The sequence below is a fragment of the Rhineura floridana genome, chromosome 4, assembly GCF_030035675.1.
Source record: "Rhineura floridana isolate rRhiFlo1 chromosome 4, rRhiFlo1.hap2, whole genome shotgun sequence".
NCBI lineage: Eukaryota > Metazoa > Chordata > Lepidosauria > Squamata > Rhineuridae > Rhineura > Rhineura floridana.
In genome coordinates, this window is record NC_084483.1 from 132,114,833 (window position 1) to 132,140,983 (window position 26,151).

The following is a 26,151-nucleotide window of genomic DNA, read 5'->3' on the forward strand; positions in this document are numbered from 1 at the left end:
GAAAACTAATAGGTAGCCAGCATAGTCAGGTCAGACTTGGTGCAACAAGTTCAGACCTTCTGGTCCTGGTCAGTAATCTGCCCACGGAATTCTGCAATAACTGTAGTTTCTGAACTGTCTTCAAAGGCAGCCCCACACATTACAGTAATCTAGCCTAGAGTTTCCTCACTCCTGCTCTAAAAAGATTATATTTTCAAAAAAAACCCCACTCTACAAAAAATTGAAAACTTCAATGCTACTCTGACACCCCATCTCCAAACGAAAAATGTCTTCCTTCCTTTCAGGGTATCAGTGGCCAGGGCTCAGGCATGTGAAATCTAGCACAGGCACTGTGGCAGCCTGGTAAGCATGCTTGGCACACGTGCTCCAGAATGCCAGCTCCAGCTGAGGGTTGTCCCCTGTATATGGAGTAAAGCTGTGGGTCTTGAACAGCTGGCAGGCATACCACAATACAGCAGGTGCATCTTTCCCCTTCCCCATACTGAAAGAGGATTCACCTGCTGAATTACAACCTACCAAGCATCTATCATTACACAAATCTTGTGGCCATAAATAAAAGGAGGATTCCCTATAAGCAAAGCTACCTGGCACAGATACACAGAGATGTCAGTGCGGAAAGGACACGCTTCTCCCTCAGTCTCCAAGGGAAAGGAGGGCCCGCTCACTCTCCCTTCCACAGGGCTTCCGAGCACACACCGTTTCCCACACAATTCGAGCTCAGATAGTCTTGCCAATCACGAAGCAGCCCCGTCGTCGCCTGAGGTGCTGCCCGTCCCACCCTGGTAGGCGGAAGGCACCTACCGAATACATTGGGGTCCCTCGCCGGGCGACCACCCCGACCGCTGCCGCCATCGCAAGCTTCTCTTGCCGGCAGTCGCTGCCCGGCTAAACTCACTCCTCCCTAACTGGCTGCCGGCGACCGGCAGAGCCCATGAACCTGCCCCTGGCTTGTCGTCTACCTCCTTGCCTCCCTACCTAGCGGCTTTTCGAACCAAGCCCGAGGGAGGGACCTTGGCGGGGGAAGGGCGGAAGTGCCCTGTGGGCGCCGCCATCTTGCTGGGATGGTGGTTGTATGAGACCAAATCTTCTCCAGTGCGTTGCTGTACTCCCTTTGGGCTGAGTGAATGAGCGAGGACGAGGACTCGAGCATGGCGAGAAGCCCGGCGGGCCGGCACGGGCTGGAGGAAAGAGAAGAGGACGCCAGGAAGAGTTTCGCCTCCGCGAGCTGCCTGCTAGATACTGTCTTGAGCTCTTTGTATGACTTTGGTGCGTAAAGGGCCCATTTGTTTGTTCAAGCGGGGAGTTTGTGTTCTGCAAATTACTCCCCAGGTTAATTTACCCAGCAGCTTTTGCAAGCTTCTCTCTGATTCTACCCACTCCATCAGGGCCTCTTCCTTGGTCTTATTTATTTATTTGGCACATGCTGCTAAAGACGTTACAAAATTCCTAGACGTGAAGAAAGCATTTCTCTAATGGGCGACCCAGTGTATAGGTCCTCACGTGTGATTATTGCCTAGGGTTTGTTCATAATTGGTTTTGTCATCGTTGTGATTCTTATTTCTGATGTTAAAATTACTATCGTATGTATTAATGGTGATTTATAACATCGTTGGGTGATTTCTTGAACCGTTTTTTTCTGGAAAAAGTTGAAAAGGACAACTTTTTAGACCTCAACCACTTTGGTTTTATTTTTAGAAAACGGTGCAGTCTTCTTGAGCACTTTTGTAAAGGTGTGTTGCTTCAGTGCAATGTAACAACGTCTTTTAGGAAGCAGGCAACTTATTACAGAACAGGGCTTAAATCCGTTGGGTCAATGTAAAAATTGTAACAAGTAGTAAAGCAGATACCATTCCAACATATAAAATGAGTTTAAACCTGCTACACTCTTAAATGCCTGGGTGAATAAAACATTGGTGCTCCAGAGTAATCAAAATTGCTACCTGGAGAGCCTCTCTGAGGATGTTGTTTCAAAGAGGGCATCACCACCAAGAAGGCCCTATCTCTAGTCACCCCACCTTACCTCTGAAGTCAGGAAGACCCAGAGCAGGTCCACTAATGGTGGTTGTAGTGCTCAGGCAAGTTTGCGTCCTTATAGATTTCTTGCAGTGATATTTTACCTCTGACATTTGCTAGAACTTGGGCTGGATGTGCTGTTTTAGCTCTTGAGTTTGCACTTCACCAGCAGGAATTTGGCCTTAAATTGTTACCACAAAATTCAGCAGTATATTATTTTGGTTCATTCTTTATTGAAAAAATGATATGGTATCTAAATCCCTCCAATGTTCTGGTTTTATTTAAATGAGAAGGCTAACAATTGTTTACTTTTAAACCATAGGCGAATCGTTACTGGATAGAAATGAAAAGAAAAAGAGCAAAAAGAGAAAATCAAGCGAGAAGTTAATACTGACAGCCAGCAATACTCTATCAGAAGATAGAAATGTGGCTTCTGAATCTGGTGCAGTAGCTCCTGTCAAGAAGAAAAGTGCCTCCAGTTTCTTTGACAGTCTGAAAGATGGATCAGTTTATAACTTTTTAAATCAGAAAAGGGCTCTCCCAAAATCCAGTCCCCTTGATGCTGAACCCCCTAAATCTGCTCGGCAGGGAAACAAAACAGAGATTGAAGTTGTGACATTTCATGGTCAACGTAGAAAGAGGAAGGCCAAATGTGAAATTGCTGAAGATAGTGGCTCTAAGGTAAGGTGCTCAGATTTCAAATCAAACCATGCTGTACAGATTCTTATTCACTCCAGGTGACTAGGTGACAAAACTAAGACCATGTGGAAATTTGCTTTATGGAATATCAATGAAATAGCGTATACAAAGAAACTGGCAGAAATCTTTTTATTAGGATATTTTTAAAATATTGTGGATAAAGAAGGTAATGGAATTGGTTATGAATCTCCTTATGGCATCAATCAGTGTTGGACTAGGACCTGGGAGACCAGGGTTTGAATCCCCGCTCGGCCATGAAGCTCTCTGGGTGACGTTGGGCCAGTCACTGCCTTCAGCCTAACCTACCTCACAGGGTTGTTCTTGGGTTTAAATGAGGAAGAAATTTGTACAGCCCGAGGATGTGGACAAGATCCTTGGAGAGGCGAGAGCCACCACATGTCTGCTGGATCCTTGCCCTTCCTGGCTTATCAAAAGTGCCAGAGGGGGACTGGCCGACTGGGTGAGGGGAGTAATTAATGCCTCTTTACAACAAGGCAGAATTCCATCGCACCTAAAAGAGGCAGTTGTACAGCCTTTGTTGAAAAAACCCTCCCTGGATCCCTCTATAATGGGAAATTATCGGCCAGTCTCCAACATTCCATTTTTGGGCAAGGTAATAGAGCGTGTGGTGGCCGCCCAGCTCCAGAGATTCTTGGATGAAACGGATTATCTGGATCCATTTCAGTCTGGTTTCAGGCCTGGTTACGGGACAGAGACAGCTTTGGTCGCCTTAGTGGATGACCTTCGCAGAGAGCTGGACAGGGGGAGTGTGTCCCTGTTAGTTCTACTGGACCTCTCAGCGGCTTTCGATACCATCGACCATGGTATCCTTCTGGACCGCCTTGCTGGGATGGGACTTGGGGGCACCGTGTTACGATGGCTCCATTCCTTTCTGGAGGGACGAACTCAGAAGGTGGTGCTGGGGGACTCCTGTTCGACTCCTTGGCCGTTGACCTATGGGGTCCCTCAGGGTTCAGTTTTGTCCCCCATGTTATTCAACGTCTATATGAAGCCGCTGGGAGAGGTTGTCCGGGGGTTTGGGGTTTGGTGCCATCAGTATGCGGATGACACCTGTGATGTTCCTGCTTATAGTGTAAATATGGTAAGTGCTGTTTATATAGAAGACATATGGTAAGTGGAGTGAAAGAGGAGGGGGGAGTACATGAGCAGTAGAATGCTGGATGATTGGCTGAGCGTTTGAATGGCTGGGGGAGTATAAATGGAAGAATGACAGTTGAATCTGTGGTGGATGTTGGGAGTGTGGAGAAAGAGGTGTTTGAGAGTGGATGTTGGGAGTGTGGAGAAAGAGGTGTTTGAGGGTGGAGGTCAGGAGTGTGGAGAAAGAGGGAGTTAGAGTTCTGATTAATAATAAGTCAAGTACAAAACAGGAATAGATGAAACCATACGCTTGTGAAACATTCTAAAACTAATCTTGTTATTTCTGATATTTAATAAATACTTATTTGGTTTACCAAAGGCCTGATCCTTGGCTGGGGGATATACATACCAGAAGGGAGGGCAAGGTAATTACCAAGGCTGAACAGAAACAGTATCTAATGGTGGCAGCGGTGAAGGGAGGAATAATAACAATTCAAATATCCAGAGCAACCCAGAGTTGTATGCATTATCTATAAAGATACAAGGGGGTTGGGAACAGCATAAGCACGCAGTCACAAAAGTAACCAGCTAGAGAGAGACTCAGGCAAAGTCTCTGGGAGTATTGGTTATAGGACGTGACTGGTGGTGCTGCCTAGCAGGGGGATCTAGTGAGATCTGTGCTAGAGCGGAGTGAGAAACCATATAAAGGATGGTCCGGACTGGTGGTATCCCTGGTGGTGCCTAGTGAAAGGCAGTAGCCACAAGCAGGTGGGAACCTGACAGGGAGAACCAGGGAAGGACGTCACAACACCCAACTCTATTTCTGCTTTCCACCTAAAGCCAAGGAAGCTGTCCTGGTCCTGAACCAGTCCCTGGCAACAGTGATGGACTGGATGAGGGCGAACAAATTGAAACTAAATCCAGACAAGACAGAGGTGCTCCTGGTCAGTCAAAGGGCAGATCAGGGAATAGGGATTCAACCTGTGCTGGATGGGGTTACACTCCCCCTGAAGACACAGGTTTGCAGTTTGGGTGTGCTCCTGGACTCAGCTCTGAACTTGGAGGCTCAAGTCTCGGCCGTGGCCAGGAGTGCCTTTGCCCATTTAAGACTGGTGCGCCAGCTGCGCCTGTTCCTGGAAATGCCTGATTTGACTAGGGTGATGCATGCCTTAGTTACATCCCGTTTAGACTACTATAACGCGCTCTACGTGGGGCTGCCTTTGAAAACTGTTCGGAAACTTAAACTGGTACAAAGAGCTGCAGCCAGTGTGTTAACAGGGGCTGCTTACAGGGACCATACAACTCCCTTGTTACAGCAGCTCCACTGGCTGCCAGTTTGTTTCCGGTCACAATTCAAAGTGCTGGTTTTGACCTTTAAAGCCGTATACAGCCCAGGTCCAGGCTATTTGTCAGACCGTATCTCTCTGTATAAGCCTGCCCGGGCCCTGAGATCTTCAGGAGAGGCCCTTCTCTCAGTCCCAACACCGTCGCAAGTGCGATTGGTGGGGACGCGAGATAGGGCCTTCTCAGTGGCTGCTCCTAGGTTCTGGAACTCCCTTCCTAGGGAGGCATGAATGGCCCCCTCCTTGCCATCCTTCCGTCGGCAAGTAAAGACTTTTTTATTCCGACAGGCTTTTGGGATGGAAGGTGTTTAGGATTGGGCTTTACAAGGCTTGTTTTACTGTTTTATAATATTATTTTTATTATTTTAAATTGTTTTTAGATTTTTAAGTGCCTTTTAAGGTTTTAAGGTTGTGCATTGTTTAATTGTATTTTAATTGTATGTTTTTCTATGTTTTTAACTACATGTAGTTTTATTTGTAAGCCGCCCTGAGTTCCAGTTTGGAAAAAGGGCGGGGTAAAAATAAAGTTTCATTCATTCAAGGGGAGAACCATGTTCAACACCTTGAGCTTCTTGGAGGAAAATGTGGGATATAAATGTAACAAATAAATAAATAATAACTCTTCTCCTTTAGAAGAATACATTTGTAAGATACAGGATTTGGGTAGGCTAACTGAAAATTGCTTGGTACAACTGTGCTTTTTATAATGTTCTGGAATTATTTGCATTATGGCAATTTAAGACCCTAAAGCTTTTCTTTTTTTTAAAGGATAGTTTCCTCTATTATTCAAAGGATTTTTTTTACAGTGGACTTTCAGTTCAGGTGGTGTATTTGTTATAGCAGAATCCTAAAAGGCTTTCATTTCAGCACAATACATATATGTTTTTTCAAATACCAGTATACCCTGCCTTTCAGCAAACTATCTCAAAGTTTCTCAGTTGCTTTAGCAAATAATTCTGAGTTATACAATACAAAAACAACTAAATCAACAACAAGATAAATATTCTGGGCCTCTGTGAAACCCAACAATTGACTAATTGATTCTTGCAGCAACCTTTCTCATGTCTTTATATAAAGGGCAGTAGAGAAGATAACATGCCAGATACTCAGTTTCATTACACCCACATACACAGAGATATATTTATTTATTTAACAACATTTATATACTACTTGATTGTAAAAAAAAAGGTTTACAAGAAAGATTAAAATTATCAATAAAAACAGTTAAAACAAGTAATTAAAATATTTAAAAATGATTGAAGCAGATATTAAAACACATCAACATCTGTGTGTCTGGATTGGATTGCCTAAACAAAAATGTTTTAAGTAGGAGCCGAGAAGAATACAACAAAGGTGCCTGCCTAATGTCAATAGGCAGGGAGTTCCAAGATTTAGATGCTGCCATACTAAAAGAATATTCTTGGGTGAATATTCTTGAATTTCACATCTGCTGAAGGGATAATTTGGAAGTATAATTTGGTAAAGGATTTCCTGAAGGCAAGGTAAATAAGTACCAACAAGTAACTTTGCAGGCAATGGTCAATCTCCTATCAAGAATACCATCCTGCAAAATGGATACTTTGAATTTGCATCACACCTAAAGAAAATAACTTTTACCGATTTCTTAATCTGAGCAACTAGGACTACAATCCAAACCCCTCCTTACACTGGTCTGTGTGGGGATGGATTGAGCAGATGCATTCTCTGCTCACTGCTGGCTCAAGGGCCCTCTTGCCAGTTGAGGTGCAGACTTCTCCTTTCCCCTCACTGAATGGACGCGTGGAAGTCTGCTGGTGGTAGGTCCCAGAATGGGCAGGACTGAGCCGGCCTGGGATCCAGTGGATCCCAAGCTGCTGTCACATCACAGACTAGCTAGCATTAGGTCAGCTCTGCCTTCCCTCACCCTTCTGCTGTGAGTGGCTGGGCTATGGATGAGGTAGTAGATTTGCAGACAGGCAGCAGCAGCTTTGGATTGCAACTGAATAGGACCCACAAATAAACTGCATTTTTAACATCAGTCTGTCACATTATGTATGTTCACATGTCATGCTAAGCCATGGTTAATGGTTTACTATGAACACATTGGTCGCTTCTCCCTGTTACTGAGTGGGAGCAACAAATTGCAGGTCTTAGCTTAATGTTGCATTCAAACCTGAGGTGATGGTTTCTTTCACTCAAAACAAACAGTCTGAAGTAAAGGTTTGTTCTTGGCTTACCAACTGTGGTTTGTTTGAGGTTCTGAATTCAGTCAGTTAACCAAACTTGGCACTCTTCTATATACTAGTACTGATATTTATTCAAAACCTATTAATACAGACTGTATCAAATGTTGTAGATGGATCAATAAAAGCAGCATCAAGCAGGTGATTAGTTTTCATAGAGTACGCGATGGACAAGAAAGCACAGGTCCTAGAATGCTTCTTTGCCTGTTCCTCTGCAATTATTTGAAGGGCGTAATCCAACAGTTTTTCTAGCAAGAGTTTGGAGGCCAGACTGAGTAGGTATCGGAGCCTTCCCTAACCTGGTAGGCTAGAAATGTTTTGGACTGCAGCAACCCATCAGCCCCAGCCAACGTGGCCAATAGTCAGGGATACATCAGGATACCAGACTGGGGAAGGCTGATCAATAGTTTCTTGGAGATATTAGTTTCTTGAGATATTCTTTTAAGCACCTGATTCCAGACATTTGACATGGTTTGGCCATTTAACGGCCATATAAGGATCCCTTGATAATTATCTTAAGACAAGTTAAATGGGTACAGATGGCATGGTTGTTAGAAAAAGAACAGTTCCTTTCAGGTATCAAATGTCCACACCAGAAAGGCCCACATGCTCATGGTTCAACTTGTGTGGTGGAATTTCAAGGGTTGTATCAGCTGTAGGTTTCTTTTATTTGAATAAATAAGGATTTTGGTATATGTACTACTGTGTCAATTCTTCATGCCGTACTAGTTAGTACTTTTACAACCCACCCACACTCAAGGCCTCTGTGAACCAGTGCTGGGTTCTGACCCATTGGTTGGAATGTTTATGTTAGACATTCCAGTTCCATTCAGCTTTTCACTTGTGTCTAATGCTTCTGGTGCAGTAGCCATCTATTAGGAAACCGGCTTGGGATTGGCTCAGAGAGGTGGTTCAACAGTGTGTCGTGACGGCTGCTAGATTGCCACATAACAGCATTGCTCAATAATTAAGCATGAGCCAAATGGGTTTCATTCCCAGAGTTTTATCATTAGCTGGTGGTGTACAGACTTGTTCTATAGACAAATGCTTAGGGCTCTTGCGATACTGGTTCACATTATATGAATGTTGTAAGGAACACTGTAAAAGACAGAATAGAATTAAACTAGAATAACAATTGAAATCCTGAAAGAAAACACTTTTATGCAAGGTGATGTCTATTGTTGTTGTCCTCTTTTTAAAAATGTGCCAATTTAAACACTACAGAATCCCCCGACATGTTTAAAAATGTATAGAGCATGTCTTTGGTAATGCCTGTAACTGGGAGCTGTATATCCTGATCCTGAATCCTGTCATTACTAGTGGGACATATTGAAGAGAGAGCCCAATGATGCTTTGATTATTGTCATGAGACCTGCTGGAGGCAGGTGGAGTGACGAGAACGAAGCGGAAGCGGAGGAGGACCTAGAGTGGGATGTTCGAGCCGGTGAAGGGCCCAGCAGGGAGTTGGACTCAAAAAGCACCTCAGCTCTGGACTTTTACAATTCAACCCCAGCAGCTCCAGCTATCCCTGTGGAGAGTCAACCTGACCAGCCGGTTGTTTCCTAGCCTGACACTTCCCTTCTCCCTGTGCCTGCGTCGCCCACTGGCAGCCCTCCTCCCTTTGAGGGGGAAGATGGGACGGTAACAGAGGCTCCGCCTTCACCTCACGCCAGGAGGCGAATGTGGCAGGAGATTCAACAGACACAGCTGAGGCAGAGTCTTTGCCTGCACACATGCTGCCAACAGTGACAGCACACTTAAGTAGGGTGCCTGCCCAGCCTTACTTAAGCTGAGTGAGGGGGGGAGTAGTTGCTGAGTCAACGTCTTAGTGCAGCGAAGTTGTGCCTAGTTAGACCTAGAGAGATGCTGAGTTCTGAGTAAGCAATAGATAGATTCATGAACGGCACTGAATTGAAATTGAAATCAGATTTTCCCAATGACAGCTTGAAAGTGGCCTTCGTCTTCAGCCTCCTGGAAGAGGAGGCTGCCCAGTGGGCAACACCTCTGTTGCTTCAGAATGACCCCATGCTGTTGGGACTTATACCAACACTTTTCGCATCCTGACCCAAGAAATGGACTGGAATTAGTCCTTTTTGATGTACCAATACCATAACGGCCTCAGCAGCAACATCCTCGGAAAATTGGCGTGAACCCCACCACCAGACACCTTATCAGAGCTCATACAGCTGTGCCTGCAGATAGGCAGTAGACTTCTAGGGAAGGGAAGGCTGAGGTGGTCCGAGCCTTGCCTCCCACATCACTCCCTTTATTTATTATTTAATTTGTATCCCGCCCTTCCTTCCAGCAGGAGCCCAGGGTGGCAAACAAAGCGCTAAAAACACTTTAAAACATCATAAAAACAGATCTTAAAATACATTAAAATAAAACAGCGTTAAAAACATTTTAAAAAAGGATTAAAAACATTATTAAAAAACATATTAAGCAATTCTAACACAGACGCAGACTGGGATAGGTCTCAACCTAAAAGGCTTGTTGAAAGAGGAAAGTCTTCAAAAGGCGCCGAAAAGATAGCAGAGATGGCTTGCACGCGCTTCTCACCCAGTGTGGGAACCTCCACCCAGTCGTGGGTGAAGCCCATGCAGATGGGGGAGCGTGGCCACACCTGACATAGGCAGAGGAGAAGCGTCACAGAAGGGGATTGTGTCTCTCTTGTGGAAAGGTGGGACACCTCACAAAGGCATGCCCCTCCAAGTTGCAGAAGGCCCCAGTACAGGAAAACTCCAAATCCCAGCTCTTGTAGAAGTCCATGAGCTGGGATCGACCGTAAGCCAAGGACCTCAAGTCGGCCCTGTGACGCCCTTCCCTGGCTCTCCCTGTCAGGTTCCTACCTGCGCGTGGCTACTGCCTGTCACTAGGCACCACCAGGGACTCCACCAGTCCGGACTGGCCTTTTTTATTGTTTCTCTCCCCGCTCTAACACAGATCTCAACAGATCCCCCTGCTAGGCAACTACCAGTCACGTCCTAATACTAGTATTCCCAGAGACTCTGAATACTGGTATTGTTATTCTCTTCACCGCTGCCACCATTTGTTACAGTTTCCCTTCAGCCTTGGTCATTACCTTACCCTCCCTTCTGGTCTGTGAAACCCCAGCCAAGGATCAGGCCTTTGGTAAACCAAATTAAGTATTTATTAAAGATAACAAAGCTAACAAGGTTAACAAGATTTCTTCTTAAGGCACATAAGCATATGGTTTTACTCAATACTAATCCGAACTCCACCCCCCTCCTTCTCCACTCTCTCCTGGCAAACCACTCTCTCAAACCCACCAAACAACCCACTCTTTCTCTTCTCCCCCCAGATTCCACTCTCACTCTTCCTTTTATACGTTCAGCCATTTTAAACGCTCAGCCAATCATCTAGCATTCTACTGCCCATTCACTCCCCCTCCTCTTTCACTCCACTTACCATGTATCTTCTAAACAACCAACACTTACCATATATACATTAATATAGGAACATCACAAGCCCTATCACGCCAAAGGAACTGCCAGTCCATCTAGACTTGCTCTTGGGCCAAAGCGTCCAAGTGTTTGCCATGGTTGATTCAGGGGCATCCAGTAACTTCATGGCCTTGGACTTCACTAAATGACACAGCATCCCATTCACCACTCTCGAGACTCCCCTGTCTGTGGAAACCATAGATGCGCAGCCCCTGACATCAGGAGCAGACACCCAGGCAACTGCTGGGTTGCAGGTGGAGCTACCTGGGCATGTAGAGTGACTGTCCTTCTACCTAGCCGCCCTGCCTCAATTCCCAGTGCTTCTGGGGATGACCTGGTTGACGCAACATGATCCTACAATCTCTTGGGGGGAAGCAACTGTGATGTTCCAGTTGGACTATTGCAAACAGCACTGCCAGCCTACTGAGGCAGCAGTGACAGCAGCAGTGGCCGACCCACCTGAAGAGGCTCTCCTGCCTGCAAAGTACCAAGATTATCAGGATGTCTTTGACAGGAAGGAGGCTGACCAGTTGCCACCCCATAGGCCCTACGACTGTGCCATAGACTTTCTCCCAGGTACTGAAGTTCCCTCTGGGTGTATATATTCATTGTCTGAGCCAGAATTAGCTGCTCTAAGAGACTTCCTGGACGAAAACCTGCGGCAAGGGTTTATTTAACCCTCAAAGTCTCCTGCCGGGGCTCCTTTACTATTTGTCAAAAAGGAAAGTGGGGAAATTCGCCCTTGGGAGCTGAATAAAATCACTATCCCCAACAGCTATCCCCTCCCTCTAATCAATGAGATGTTAGAGTGGCTGCTCATGGCCAAGATCTACATTAAACTGGACCTTCGGGGAGCCTTTAACTTGGTCTGGATCCAGGAAGGGGATGAGTGGAAACAGCTTTTAAGACGCAGTATGGTCATTTTGAGTACCGGCTCATGCCTTTCAGACTATCAAATGCTCCAGCAGTCTTCCAGCATTTTATGAACAACATCTTTCTGGACTATGTAGATCACTTTATGATGGTTTATCTGGATTACATCATTTACTCGGACTCCCCGGTGCAGCATGAGACGTACTTGAGAGCAGTGTTGCAGCAGCTGAGGGAGTATCACCTGTATGCTAAGCTGGAGAAGTGTAGGTTTGGCCTAACTACTTTGGACTTTCTAGGCTATTGTATCACACTGGTAGGGGTGGAGATGGACCCAGGAAAGGTGTGCTGTGTCCTCTCCTGGCATCCCCCAAGACTAAAAAAGACTTGCAGCAGGTTCTCCAACTACTATAGATGGCTCATCACAGCTTTCTCCAACTTGACAACCCCATTAACAGACTGCCTCAAGCGATCTGGGCTGTTTCGGTGTTCTGAGGCAGTCCAGCTGGCCTTCGAGTGCCTGAAAGAATTATTCTCAGAACCGATACTGCAGCATGCTGACTTTTCGTGGTGGAATCAGATGCCTTGGATGTGGCCATTGGAGCAGTGTTGTTACAACCCGCTGAAAAAGGGGGTGGACTGCTTCCCTGCACCTATCGCTCCTGAAAGCTGACTAGTTCGGAGCAGACCTATGCTGTCTGGGAGAAGGAGCTATTAGCCATCTGAGATGCATTCAAGAGCTGGCGGCACCTCTTGGAAGGAGCCCACCATGAAGTGGAGGTCTGCACCGACCATCAGAACCACAAGAGCCTACAAACGGCCTGTAAGCTGAACCAACACATCATACCCCTAGACAATCTGGTGGCGGCAGCCTGTCCCGATCCATAGATCAAAGCGCTACTCGCTGCTCAGGAACAAGGCCCTTTCGCTCAGGTGCAGGTGCAAGAGCTAAAGCAGTCCCCTCAGGACTGGACTCTGGGCTTCTCCTGGGGAGTGTGTGTTACTCTACCATTATGAGGCCCTGTAAGTGCCCCCTAGGGAGATCTGAGCCAAAGTCCTACAGCAGTGCCATGACACCATGACCGCTGGGCATTTTGGGGTGTTCAAAACACTGCAGGCTATCACATGCAATTTCTGGTTGCCAAGAATAAAGCATGACATCGAGAAATATGCTCAGTCTTCCCCCACATGCGTGAGAGCCAAGCACACCCTTGGGCAACCAGCCGGACTACTGGCCACTCCCCACACCTGAGGGACCGTGGTGGATAGTAACCCTGGACTTTATCACGGACCTACCTGCCTCTCAGGGAAACACTACTGTTGCGGTGGTCTGCAAGATGGCCCATTTCATTCTGTGTGCTGGTGTACTGATAGCCCAAGAGACTATGCAGTTGATATTCAACACATTTTCCGGGTGCACGGGCTCCCACCCAGCCTGGTCTTGGATTGGGGCCCCAGTTCACTGCGCGCCCTGTTGCAGCTGCTAAAGATTGAACTACGACTATCTTTGTCACACCACCCCCAGACGGATGGGCAGGCAGAGAAAGTGAATGCCATCCTAGAGCAGTATCTCCACTGTTATGTCAATTATCAGCATGACAATTGGGTGTCTTTATTGCCCCTGGCTGAGTTTTCCTACAATAATTCTGTACATGCCTCTACCCAGCAGACTCCCTTCTTTGCCAATTTTGTTCACCACCCTCGCGCTTTCCTCACTCCTAATTCCACCCTGGCAGTTCCTGTGATGGCAAAGTTTGTGCAAGAGTTGCAGGCGATGCAGCAGCTGTTACAAGAGCAACTGACAAGGGCTAAGGCTGCCTACAAGAGAGTCGCCAACCACCACTGCCAGCCTGGCCCAGAGATACAGGTGGGAGATAGAGTATGGCTATCTACATGTTACTTCCCAACAAATATGCCTTGCCACAAATTAGAGGCTAGGAGGGTGGGGCCCTTCAAAGGAGAGGCACAGATCAACCCGATAGCATTCTGTCTATGCTTGCCCGCCTCCATGAAGATTCACCCAGTGTTCCACCATTCGTTGCTAACCCTGAAGGAGCCACCGAATCCCTACTGGGCACCCAACACCGCCAGTAATCATAGATGGGCAAGAGGTGTATGAAGTGGAGCAGATCCTTGACTCCCATCGGCGCTGAGGAACACTGCAGTATTTGATCCGCTGGAGGGGTTTTGGACTAGAGGAAAGATCCTGGGAGGTGGCATCAGAGATCCATGCGCCAGAGTTGGTGAGAGAGTTCCATGAAGGATACCCTGGGAAACCCAAGCCTCTGGGATGGGAGAAGGATCAGCATGTAGTGGACTTCAAAGCAATGCCAAGAACATCTAGGACCAAGGTGAAAGTGTTTAAACTCCTTTGTTGTTGTGCTACTGCCAGGAGGTGTGATGTTGCTAAATTTGTTGTATTGTTTTTGTATGTTGCTACAATTTGCTATACGTTGCTCTTTTATTATTGCTGCTGTTATGAAATTGTTTTTGCAGTGGTTTATTTTGTGATGTATTGCTGTTCTCCTTGTAAGCCTCTTTGAGCATGATCTTTTGGGAGGAAAGGCAGCATACAAACAAAGTGATGACATTTTAAAAAATGAAATTGTTTCTCGTTTTGTCCAAATAAGGCAAATATTTGTGTTTCGTTCCTGCTTGATTACACATCTTAGTCATGCCCTTCGTGGTACCATTCTACTTTCTCATAACGGTTGCTATAAGGTTGGAGTCCAAGCCTAGCACTACAGAAAACTTGAGACTTCCTTTACAGGGACGTGATTAATACAGAATGCTTGGCATCTGAGCCTTGTGCAAAGTCTTTCTTGTTGTCATGTACTATGATGTGTTTTTTCCTGTTCAGTTGTTTTCTTTTATTTTCACTGTAATGTTCAGACTGTTAATTTCTATTAATGTGTTAATTTAAATTTTTTGGCCCTCATCTTTAAAATGCCATATCCAAAGTATGTAAGCTTTTGCAAGCATGAAAGTAGAATGGACAGAGGGACACTTTTCAAAGCCTTTGTTTCAGCATATTAAATTGACGACATAAGTCTGTTAAGGTCAAGCAAATTTTAAGTTTTACTGATTTCAGCAAGGGAATGAAGCACATATTCTGCTCTCCGTTAGTGACATTTTGTGTTAAATTCCGTATATACTATAAATAAAAGGTCTAGATTTTTTTTTTCTTGCATTGAAATTGTGCTCTGGGGAAATTCAACTTGCCAGCAGCATTCAAGGCACTAAAACAATGCATTAGAAATTAGTCTTCATGCATATACCATGTTAGATTTGCAGCACAATCCTATACAGGTCTGCTCAAAAGTATGTTCCAATGAGTGTGTAACATTCCATATTTCTGTGTAAATAATTGTTGTGGATTTATTTCAGTGTTTATGGTAAGTGAGTATGATAAGTAGTGAGAGTTGGGAGGGGGGAATGAGTATGGAATGTTGGTGAATGCTGCTTGTGTTTGGGTGGGTGAATGTGGAATGACTGATATATATTTGAAAGGTTTGACAGTTGGATAGGAATTGATGTTGGAGGGGGATTGGGTTTGATGTTTGGAGGGAGAGAGCTGGAGGGTGTGTGTGGGTGTTGAGGGGGTTGTAGAGAGTTGTATAGGCAGGTTAATATTAATTGTGACAATACAGTAAAGACTGTTGGAATTGTATAAGTAATGAACCTATTTAAAGAACACATGCTTGAGTACTTAAAACATAAACAATCTTGCTTAAAAACATTTGTTGAACAAATAAGTTTATTTCTTCTTTTTAAACATACCTGGTTCTTGGCCAGCTATTACAAAAATACAAGGGTGACAAAATATAAACATAAAAGGGGGGAAACAGTATCAGTGGCAGCATCAAAGTGCCTGAGAAAGTAATTGTAGCAGGTTACAAAGGAGCAACCCAGGGCTGTTATCTTTGAGAGTCATAAAGATACACCAGGGTTGAGGCTTGACTGGATGGAAACCTGGATGGGGGAAACAGGCGGAGTCCCTAAAAGCAGCTTTATTATGAAGAGTGGTGAAAGAAAAGGGAAACCACGTCTCCCTCTGCTCAAGGTGGAGTGTTGGCAGAGTGGTGACATGACAGAATTCTACTGGACTTACTTCCAGTCCAGTGTAGGGTTGCAGTGTTAATATGTTTGTTTAAACAAAGAATGCCATTATTTTTTCTTAGCAGGAGCTAGTAGTAAAAGCTGTAATACAACTCTTAATTAAAAGCTTTTGTAACAATCTTCTTTCCAAAACTTTGTAGCTTAAAACAAAAATGTTTTCACTCTTTTGCCATAACCCTGCATTCACTTGACCCTGAATCACTGCAAAAAATGTTGTATGGTAAAATATACTTTGTTACAAAATGCTTTTTTGTGTTTTTTAAAATATATAGGCAGAAATGTCTGTTCAAGAAAGCCATTCGGATGGCCAGGGATTTAACTTGGAAAAAGTAAGTCATTATTGTTTTTCTGTTTCAATGCATGCAAATTGTTGTTGTCTCAAAGAGACTGCAAATGTAGCATTTCAGAATTCAATACCCAATACCGATTTATCCCTAAATGATTCTCTGTCAATCTTAAAGGTGTGCAGTATTTTGCTAGTTACTTGAAAAAGGTGGTTGTGTATCTGTAGGGTTCTGGATTGTCAAAACTGTCATAGTGACAGTCTCCATGTCGAAAAGAAAATGGATTGAACCTCCAAAAGGAATGTAAATAGGAGTTTCCCCTACCGGTGTTATGGTTTCCTGAGTTGCCCAGACTAATGCTGCACTATTCCTATAAACTTCCAGGGGATTTCTGCAGGATGTGGCTTGCGGAAAGGGATGCATGGAATTGGAACCCTGAAAAATTGTTATAGTCAGACCACTTCCTGGTGAAGTTTAGACTTATGGCTCCAATCCTTCCCTGCAGGGGTGGTGGACAGATTAAGATGGTCCACCCGCAGAGACTAATGGAATCCACAGGATTCCTGAATGGCCTGGGGGAGTTCCCAGTAGATAGAGCAGGTGAACCTGTTGAAGCCCTTGTCATGCTGTGGAACAGGGCTCTTGACACGGTTGCCCTTGAGTGCCCTCTCCAGCATTGTAGAGCCTAGTTTGCACCTGGGTACACCAGTGAGCTAAGGACAATGAAACAGGCTGGACTGTGGCTAGAGCACAAGTGGCGAAAGACGTGCTGTGAGGCTGTTTGGGCACAAGTAAAACATCATAACCGTGCCTACTGTGTGGCGATGAATACTTTGAATGCCTCATTGTCTTCATATTGACCTTGGTTTCGCAACAAGTTTGTACCCTATACTGTTTCTCTGATAGCATGTCTGTAGTTCTGTCAAACATGGTGTTAACAATTTTTCTAATGTGCTGCTAGGCCCGTTTGGAAGTGCACCAGTTTGGAATCGCCGGGTTTGAGAAAAAAGAGCAGCGGGTTCTGGAACAAGAGCGTGCTATCATGTTGGGAGCAAAGGTATTGTGCTTTCATCTCTGTTGAGCAGCGACTTAGACCTGCCAGGGTCCTAGTCTGGCTAGAAGTTCATCTTTAGTGTTAGTTGGTACTCTTCAGTAAAGAGGGAAAGACACTTTGCATGTACTCAAACACATTCTTTGTTGAGCCTTGGGATTCTAGAATTCAGCCCTGTACAGTCTCTAGTTATATTAAGCTGCATTTACCTCTAAATGAGAAGAAAATGCTGGGTGGGGGTTTTTGGCTGCATTTCTGGCAAATACTCCCCAACTCATTTTTGTTGTTAAGAGTCCCATTGATTTCAGTGAAACAAGTCAGAACGGTTAGAATATTGCAAACCAAACCAATCCGCATACCCCCAAAAGGTCACAGCTGTATTAGTCAAGGAGCCTATTTTAACGTTGTTCCCAAAGTAAATAATCAGATGCAGGTATTTTAATATTTAAATAAGCCACAAAACCATCTTTAGAGACGGATGCACTATCTGTTACCTTCATCTTTAAGACGGCCTTTGTCTTTTGTATTTATTTACTTGTTTTTGAAAAGTTAGTGAAATGAGTAATTTTTGAAACTGTTGTTGCAGCCCCCTAAAAAGCAGTATTTGAACTACAAGATTCTCCAACAGAAAATCAAAGAAACAAAAGCAGCGAAGAAGGAAGACAATGTGATGGTTTGTGTGAAATATTTCCTATAAAAATTAAATGTAAAGTCCAATAGCCACTTGCTGGATAAAAGTTCAGGTTTCCGCAAGGATAATACTGGAAAATCTTTAGTGTAAGTTTCTAATGAGGCCACAGCAGTTGGCTGAAAAGCAAGTATACTGTGTTTCTGGCATAGTATCTGATCTAACCAACCATGGTTGGGAGATGTTTTGATTGACTCAAGAGATTACTGGCTGGCTACTAAAATATGTTTAATGCTCCTTATTAACAGGAAAATAAATCTGATTCTCTCAAGAGGCAGAAGAAAAAAGGGTACAAAGAGAGGTGAGACAATATTTGCTGAACTACATCAGTTAGTAGTAAAAATACTGGATCTGTTTTCAGCTTGGCTTTTGAAGATGCTAAAACTGTAAGTCAGGCTAGGAACCATAAAGGCACGCGAGGCATACACAAGGGTCTAGACATGCCCAGTGACAATATTGGCTTCTTTTGTGCGTAATGCTAAATCATAAATTAGCACTAAGGAAATGGGGTTCAGGTATATCCCTGCCTTCTTTCTCCTCACCCCCTTGCAGCTGCGAGCAGTATAGAAGAATGACCCACTTTTAAATTAGCCAGTGTTCCTCATTACACCTGAACTTGAGGGAACTCTGGTTAATTTGAATCAAGATGGGGAACTTTTTTCAGCCCTAGGGCGTCATTCCAGGTGCCATATGTCACTGGTGAGCGGGCCCAGAGGTGAAAGTGGGTGAAGCAATGAATATAAATTCACCTTTGTACACTAGGATAATTTCTACACATGCTCACTCTCTGTCCTCCATCCAGGGAAGCAAGAGGTATTGTCACAGTTCAAGGACAGATTCCAGCCAGGCAAAAACACTCAAGGGGTGTGTGCAAGGCCAGTAGGATGTGTGGCCTGGGAAGAGTCCTGAGGGCCACATAGAGAATCCCTGGGCTTGAGGTTCCCCAGTCCTGGTTTAAATGATTATTTGTTCCAAAAGGCCAAGATCAAACCATGGTTTATTATTCTTGTCAACACATCATAGTTTAAGCTAACTAGAGTTCCCTAAGTCTGGACGTAACAGGAAACTAGTTAGTTAACAAGTGATATTTCTACTCTCTTTGTAGCAACTCCAGGAGAGGGGGAGCATGTGATCCTGGAGCTCTTTATTACTTGTGCAGGTAGCCCCGGACTATTGTTTAACACTGTGTGCAAAATGGCTATTGACTTGAAACAGTGGCCTTCTATGCTATCTCACAGTCTGCTTTTTAAAGTCCTTTTAGTTCCAAAACTGAGTTTCAATGTTGCATAGAGAGCTATATGAGAAATATAAGCACAAAAGTCCTCATGGGACATGTAGAAGTAGTTGCATGGCTCATTGGATCCTGACCTCAGTTTTTTCTTGAAGTCTTGCTTATAAATACAGTTATAGATAGATGATGCATTTTTTAATTGTGGACTCTTCAGTACAAAAACTGTGATAGCATGTTTTCTAAACATGTAGCTGCATTGTAGTGTTTGGATTTAAAGTGTATCGATCTTAAAACATCTTCTGCAAAACCTAAAAATTGTTAGGACTTTTTTTTTTTTTTAGCATCTCATGATGTTATTTTTCTTTTAAAAGCAGAAAATCCAAAAAGAAGACAAAGCAGAGCATATTACCAACAGGGCAGGTTGGAACTTTTAAAAATGGGACTCTGATTCTTCGTAGTTCTGACATAAAGAAAATCAAATCTTCCAAAGTCATTAAGTGACGTCACTGCATCATGTTGGAACAGAAAATGAGATAAATAAACTTTGTAGCAAAAGAAACTATTTTTAAAAAAAGAACTCTTTTTTCTTGTCACCTGCTCAGATGGTATAGAAAAGTGTGAAGGCAGCATATTGTACTGTTATTTTTAACTGGGAGACGTAGCAGCATTCCTGTTCGTATCATCCTGATAAAACAGTTTTCACAGCTTCACTAAGCTTGATTGTGCATGGGTATTCTGATTTTTATCTAATTTTGTATTGTTATGTTAAGCAGTGCACAATAATGAGAAAGCATCAGAAAATAAACCATTGCAGTGTTGTCTAAATTGTGCCATTCTGTTCAAGGTAGCATGTTACCAGAGCCCACACTTAAAAGACAAAGAGCATACTGTACCATGCTGTATGGTTTTTAATTTTATGATGTTACATTTTGCATTCTATAGAATTCATACTGTAGTACAATAAAATACAATAGAAGAAATACAAGAGGCAATAAAAGTGAGAGGAATATTTAATGTGAATTTGCCCTGGACCACCTGAATGAAGCTTATGGACCACAGCTTGGGAACCCCCATTCTAGATGAAACTGATTACAGTAGGGCCCCACTTTACAGCGCTTCGCTAATGCAGCGGTCTGTTAGACACAATTAGATTAAAGCCACACTCATACGGTGCTTGTTCCCCTTTTATGGCGGTTTTCGGGCATCGCATGCCATTCTATTCAATGAGTTCCTCTTTTTGGTGGTTTTTGCTTTTAGGCAGGGGTCCAGAACGTAACCCGCCGTATGAGTGGGGCCCTACTGTGTTTGTTAAGCTGAGCTTTGGCACTGAAACTGCCTTGGCTGCCCTGATAAATTACTTTAGGACAAAGACAGAAAGTGCAACCCTGTCGATTCTTCTTACAGCTTCTGATAGTATCATTATCTTGCCAGACCAGTTTTGTGGACTGAGGATAGGAAGCATGGGGATAGAGTAGCTCTCCTCATATCAACAGAGTTAGTTTCAGAAGTTTGCTTTGGGGAGGGGGGATTCCAACCCCCATGGCAGTTGTGATTTGGCATCTCATAAGGTTACCCATGCTTATTCCCCAGGCTTTTTGACATCAATATGAAGCTACTGAGCTCCAGGGATTTGGAGTTAGATGCTGTCAATATGTTGATGACACTCAGCCCTACTCCTTGTTATTGGAATTGGGTGAGGCTGTGCAGGTGCTAAACCTCTGTCTGGACTTGGTAATGGGCTGGATGAGTGCTAGTAAACTAAAGCTGAATCCTGATAAGATGGAGGCCCTTTGGATAGGCGGTTCTCATGTCTGGGAATTGGGTGTGAAGCCTGTTCTAGATGGGATTGCACATCTCTGAAAGGGTCAGGTATGTAGGTTGGGGGGTACCCCTTGAACTAGCTTTGTCACTTAAGGCCTTGGTTTAGAGTACCTGTTGCCAACTTTGGCTGGCTTGCCAACTGCAACCATTCCTGAATAGAGATAGCCTAACCTCAGTGGTCCATGCTCTGGGGCTGCCACTGAAAATGATATAAACACTTCAACTGATGTGGCCACCAGAATGTTAATGGGTGTGACCATTACACTGCTTCTGACTGCACTGACTCCTTCTTTGCTTCTGATTGCAATTCAAGGTACTGGTTTTAACCTTAAAAACCCTAAACTGCTTGAGGCCTCAATACCTGCAGAAATGTTTCTCCCTATACCAGCTTACCAATATCTTAAGATCTGCTAAGGAATCTCTTCTTAGAGTACCCTTGTCAGTTACGGGGAGAATCTTCTCTCATAGATGTACGACTGGTGTCTGTTTTGGTATCTTTCTGGCACCAGGTCAAAACTTTTGTCTTTGGGTATTTTAGTTGTGTAGTCAGACCTGTTGTGTTTCACTGACTCTTAAACTTGTTTTGACAATATTTCATCATGTGTTTTTCACAAAATAGTGGATTTATAACCATTTTCAGTCTTATATTGTACACCACCCTGACATTGAACAAGGATGGTTTAAAAATCTTTTAAGAAAATAAAGATGTTCTTATTCTGGAATTCCCGTAAAAGTATACACAGAGTCCAACTGACCTTAAAAAAATCCTTGTCTGCTCTTTTCAATCTTAAAATGGCAAAGGTATTTTGTTGTAAGGATTTTTAAAGAAATTATCATACAATTTGTGCCATTTGTGCTCCTTTGTGCCATTTGAGACTTTTCTCTCAAGTGTGCCTCATCTGCTGCACAGGAAAGAGAAACAGTGTTCCTCCTAGGAACTGTGGGATTCCTTGGAGGTCCCCTGAAACATCCCCATGGCATGATCCAGCTGCACATTCTTGGACCCCGTCTGAGGGCCACGCTAGATGTGACTTCTCATGGCGTTTGGCAGTGTGTAGCTGTTCTTCGCTTAATAAATAGCTGTGCAAGGGCTGAAACAGATCGGGACTGAGGCATGAGGAGGGGCTTTCTTCTGGTCACAGCTGGAATTTCACCAGCACCTGCTATCTCCAATGGGAGGAAAAGTGCAAGGTATTAAAATTGTATGCTCAGCCAGTACAAATTCTGTAAGAAAAGTGCCTTTTGCTTGCTTGGATGGAGAGATGGGATGGTGATGTAGAAACACCTGACTCTTTGCATGGCTGGGATGTTGCCCGCTGTCCAAAGGTAAGAGTTGCATCTACTGCTCAGCCCCTCTGGTCCCGTCCATCATTGGGGTCTGGCCTCTAAAAGGTTACCCATGAGCAAATATCACCCTTGGGCTTGAAAAGGATTCTCCCCCCGTGCTGCATACACTGCACTGTTTCCCTTTAAGAAAAAAAGATACCGATCACAGGGAAGGCCAAGATACCATTTCCCCTCCTAAGTTTCAAGGATTTTTGATGGGTTGATTTCAAAAAATAGTTTCAGCAAGTGAGGGCAACTTGACATATGCTGCTTGGCAGCAAATGGTGGACCAGCTCTCATTCATTGCTCTGAAACCACCTAGGAGAACTGCCAGAAGACTGTGTCCATGACATGAGCCATTAACACAGGAATACAGGAAGCTGCATTACATTATACCAACTCAGAGCACTGGTCCATCTAGCTCAGTATTGGCAACAATGGCTGCCAGCAGCACCCCAGCAGCTGGGAGATGCTGGGGATTGAACCAGGGACCTTCTGCATGCAAGGTAGACCCTCTGCCACTGAGCTATGTCCCTTCCCCTGTCACAGTGCTTTGTCACTGACTAAGCCTATCTGGTAGATCACATGAGTACAGTTGTATTGCAGCAGAAAATCAATGAGACAGTGTCACTGGCTTTGTTGGCAATGTAATAAATTTATTTAAAATCTGTAAAACAACATAAACTCATACTTTGTTTTCCAAAAGGGCACTACACAAAAGTTTGACTTTTGAGACAATAAGACAAAAATCATTTTGCTTCCAATTCAAAAAATACAAACTTTGCTGCAGGTAAAAAATTAGAAAAAGTTAATTTTTCTCCTTTCATGATCTGGTGACATATATTGGAGATGTACATTCTACCAGATCTAAGGATATTAACTATGCTACATGACAGAACCAAAAATGTGATTAGGGAGGGAAACCAGGAAATAATGTTGTTTGTCTTAAGCAGATGTGAACGTAACATGTGACTTTCTTCCCAATTGTTTTTGCCAACATTTAAATTAACATCTTCCATGCTTTTTATAACAACTTGAGAAAAAAACAGCAGTTCTACCTCATGCATTAATTCTACAACATTTTCATTCTACTGTGTCTCCTGGCTGTGCTTCCATTCACTATTTTAACAGCTTAGTATTTTTATTGACAGCATTTATGTAAAACAGGGTTGTCAACTCTGGTGAAACCCAAAAGGGATTCCATGTCTTTTTAACATCACATAGCAAAAAGAACTTCTGCTGATTGGTCCTCCCCCATCAAAGGCTTGCAATAAAGTATTCATACCTACTGACCTACTGTGATGGAGCTATTAAAGGCAAAGGATTGCCCTTGAAGGCCAGCTCTTGGTAAACCAAAGTGAAAGAGTTATGACTGTTCACTCATTACTTTCCAAGGAGAAATATCAACCCAGTACAAGTCTCAGGTGCATGCATACTCCCTGCTGTTCATTGTCAAGAAAAAGCAAGGAATAGACCAGGCTATATACTGTTTCTTCGGATGTGGTTTTTCCTTGATCATGTGGTCACCTCCCCTCATTATTTCCTGAGATAGACTGAGTGACACAGGAAAGGGGGTTGGGATAGAAGAGCCTGATCTTTACCAGTTTGAGATTTCACACTGGAAATTCACTAAGACTGCAATCCTGTGAGTAAGTCCCATTGAACACAATGGAGCTTGCCTCTTAGTAGACATGTACTGGATTGCAGCCTAAGGCTATAAGTATTCTAGTGTCATAGACTAAGACTCTCAAAGACAATGTAGATGTACGATCATGGATATGATTCTGCAGTTTTAAAAGAAGATGACTGAAATCTTCCATGCAAGGAGAATTTCATTACTTGGAATGCTCTTGGCCATTTCTTATAGAATGCTAAGAATCACATTGGGTGAACTTTTTAAAACGATGTTTAAAAGTCCATGTGACAGATACATGAAAGCAATATTGCAGTCCCCATGTAAATGTCGAGGTGATCATGTGCTTGGTTTCAAGGTCTAGCTGTGAGCTTCAAAAATGGCACTCTGGTCTGCTTATAGTAGCAGTTATCCATTGGAATATCTTCCAATTAAAATGCTTGTTTGCAAGCAATGGTGGATTACTTTAGAACGCCATACTTCTCTGACCTATTTATCACAGGCTTTCCTTTGGCTGCGCTCACGAAAGCACATGGGAATCATCATACATATGGCAAGAGTTTTAGAACGTAAGAAGAACCTTGTTGAATCAGGCCAAAGGCCCATCTGGTGGAGCATTCTGTTCTCACAGTGGCCAACCAGATGCTTATGGAAAGACCACAAGCAGGACCTGAGTATAACTGCACTCTCCCCACATGTGATTCCCAACAACTGGTATTCAGAGGCATACTGTCTCTGGCATGGAGGGAGAATATAGCCTTCATGGCTAGTAGCCATTGATATGACAATGTTAGACAGAGCACATCTAGTGCCTCATCTAAAATCTGTTGCCACTTGCCATATACAAAAGGCAGATTTTCAGGTACTTAAAATTTCCTACAACTGGGAATGTGGTGGCCAATTCTACTGTGTGTTAAGAAAGAGGTGGCATGCTCTATGAGTTTTTTAAAAGGAGCCCTGTATATGGAACAAACGCTAGCCCATTGTCCTTGCATAATTGTGCCAGTCTGGCCCAGGTTATACCCTTTACTATGCTGAGAGCTGATTAAAATGTTATGCACACATATGAAGACTACTGAAAGTGCCTTTTGTGGGGCAGTGCTTGATGCAGGATGTACCATTTGAAATGCATTCACCACATGGATGGTCTGGATTGTATGAAGAGCCTCCGTGCAGGACTATGTGGCCCATGGGAATGAAAACTCTGCACATATTTGGGGCATTCCTGGATAGGCAGGACTGATTGCGGTGGTGGGGGATTTCCTCATCTAATTGCCACCCTCTTTCCTGACAGGATGCTAAACATGCATGTGTGAAAGGAACTAACCTGCGGGGAGGAGGCTATGTTAGAAAAATCTCCTGGTATATCAGTTAATCCAGTCCCAGCTTGCAAACATGTTGAAATAGTACATAATTAAACCCATTTCAGTTATAGTGTGTGAGAATACAGATAGCTTGGTGTATGTGGAATTCTAAAGAAGCCTGGCTATTTATTTCAGTTTAAATAAATTTGTGCTTGGTTTCGCTGCCCCATTTCATTCTAAATAAATATTGTCAATAAAAATAGGTAACTGCTCATTTTTTAAAAAAAGGTTAAACATTAGCAATCACAAGCCACCTCCCTTATATTCCTTTATTGATTTGGTAATTTAAACTATGGAAAGACTCACTGAGGTTATGAGATTTTATTACTACTCTCTGTTGCTCTTCCTAAAAGGAATGTTTCAATTTTTTATTCAAGGATGCTGTAAAGGTAGTAAAAACCCAAGATTAGACTTCACAGAGCTGTACCATAACTCCACTTTACCTACTTGCATCAGTCTTACCAACAAGCTGTGGGTAGAAAAAATGTGCACAAACCCTACTGGGTTTCTTGTATATTTCTCTTCTGTGCCTCTTGAAGTCTAAGGACTGGACTACAGTCGGTATTAATTGTGTGAATGTAATTAACGGGCATCTTGTTATGTAAATGACAGCTGAAAGAAAGCTTGGATTTGATCTGGAAATGTAATATGTGGAAAGACAGTTTCAGGATCACAGGAGGTGGGAAAGGGGAGTTTAACAAAAAATGTCTCCCAGAAGCTGCTGTTTCCATTTCAAGGGAAGCTCCCACTGGCACCAGTGGAGGCTTCCCTTGAAATGCAAACTACAGCTTCGGAGAGGTGCTGTATATGCCAGGAGAGAAAGAGAAGCTAGTCCCAAGGCTACTCAGGCTTCCCCTGGGCTGCTATTTACACAACAGGAATGTACACACTAATTGGATTCATGCAATTAACATCATATATTATC

General features: G+C 43.7%; 2 protein-coding genes across 8 annotated transcripts in view; one reads left to right on the forward strand and one right to left on the reverse strand.

Moving 5' to 3' along the window:
* GNPAT (glyceronephosphate O-acyltransferase) overlaps positions 1–1,058 on the reverse strand; it is a 48,265-nt gene extending 47,207 nt beyond the window's left edge. For 2 of the 4 annotated variants that reach the window (XM_061624447.1, XM_061624446.1), the window contains exon 1: positions 802–1,057. In XM_061624447.1, the coding sequence (XP_061480431.1) occupies positions 802–852 (51 nt within the window). In that variant the 5' untranslated portion in view covers positions 853–1,057. Of the gene's footprint in view, positions 1–584; positions 690–801 lie in introns of those variants that run through there. The other 2 variants (XM_061624448.1, XM_061624451.1) reach the window with 2 other exon arrangements.
* Positions 614–19,907, forward strand: C4H1orf131 (chromosome 4 C1orf131 homolog). 4 transcript variants are annotated; one of them, XM_061624453.1, is made up of 8 exons: positions 614–1,266; positions 2,336–2,694; positions 16,101–16,157; positions 17,074–17,169; positions 17,750–17,836; positions 18,100–18,152; positions 18,957–19,010; positions 19,454–19,907. In XM_061624453.1, the coding sequence occupies exons 1-8, from the start codon at positions 1,125–1,127 to the stop codon at positions 19,581–19,583; spliced, it is 978 nt and encodes a 325-aa protein (XP_061480437.1). In that variant the 5' UTR covers positions 614–1,124; the 3' UTR covers positions 19,584–19,907. The 4 variants fall into 4 exon arrangements, with proteins under 4 accessions (XP_061480437.1, XP_061480438.1, XP_061480439.1 ...); XM_061624454.1 differs by having other exon boundaries at positions 19,457–19,907; XM_061624455.1 differs by lacking the exon at positions 18,957–19,010 and having other exon boundaries at positions 616–1,266.
* Positions 19,908–26,151: the final 6,244 nt, after the last annotated feature.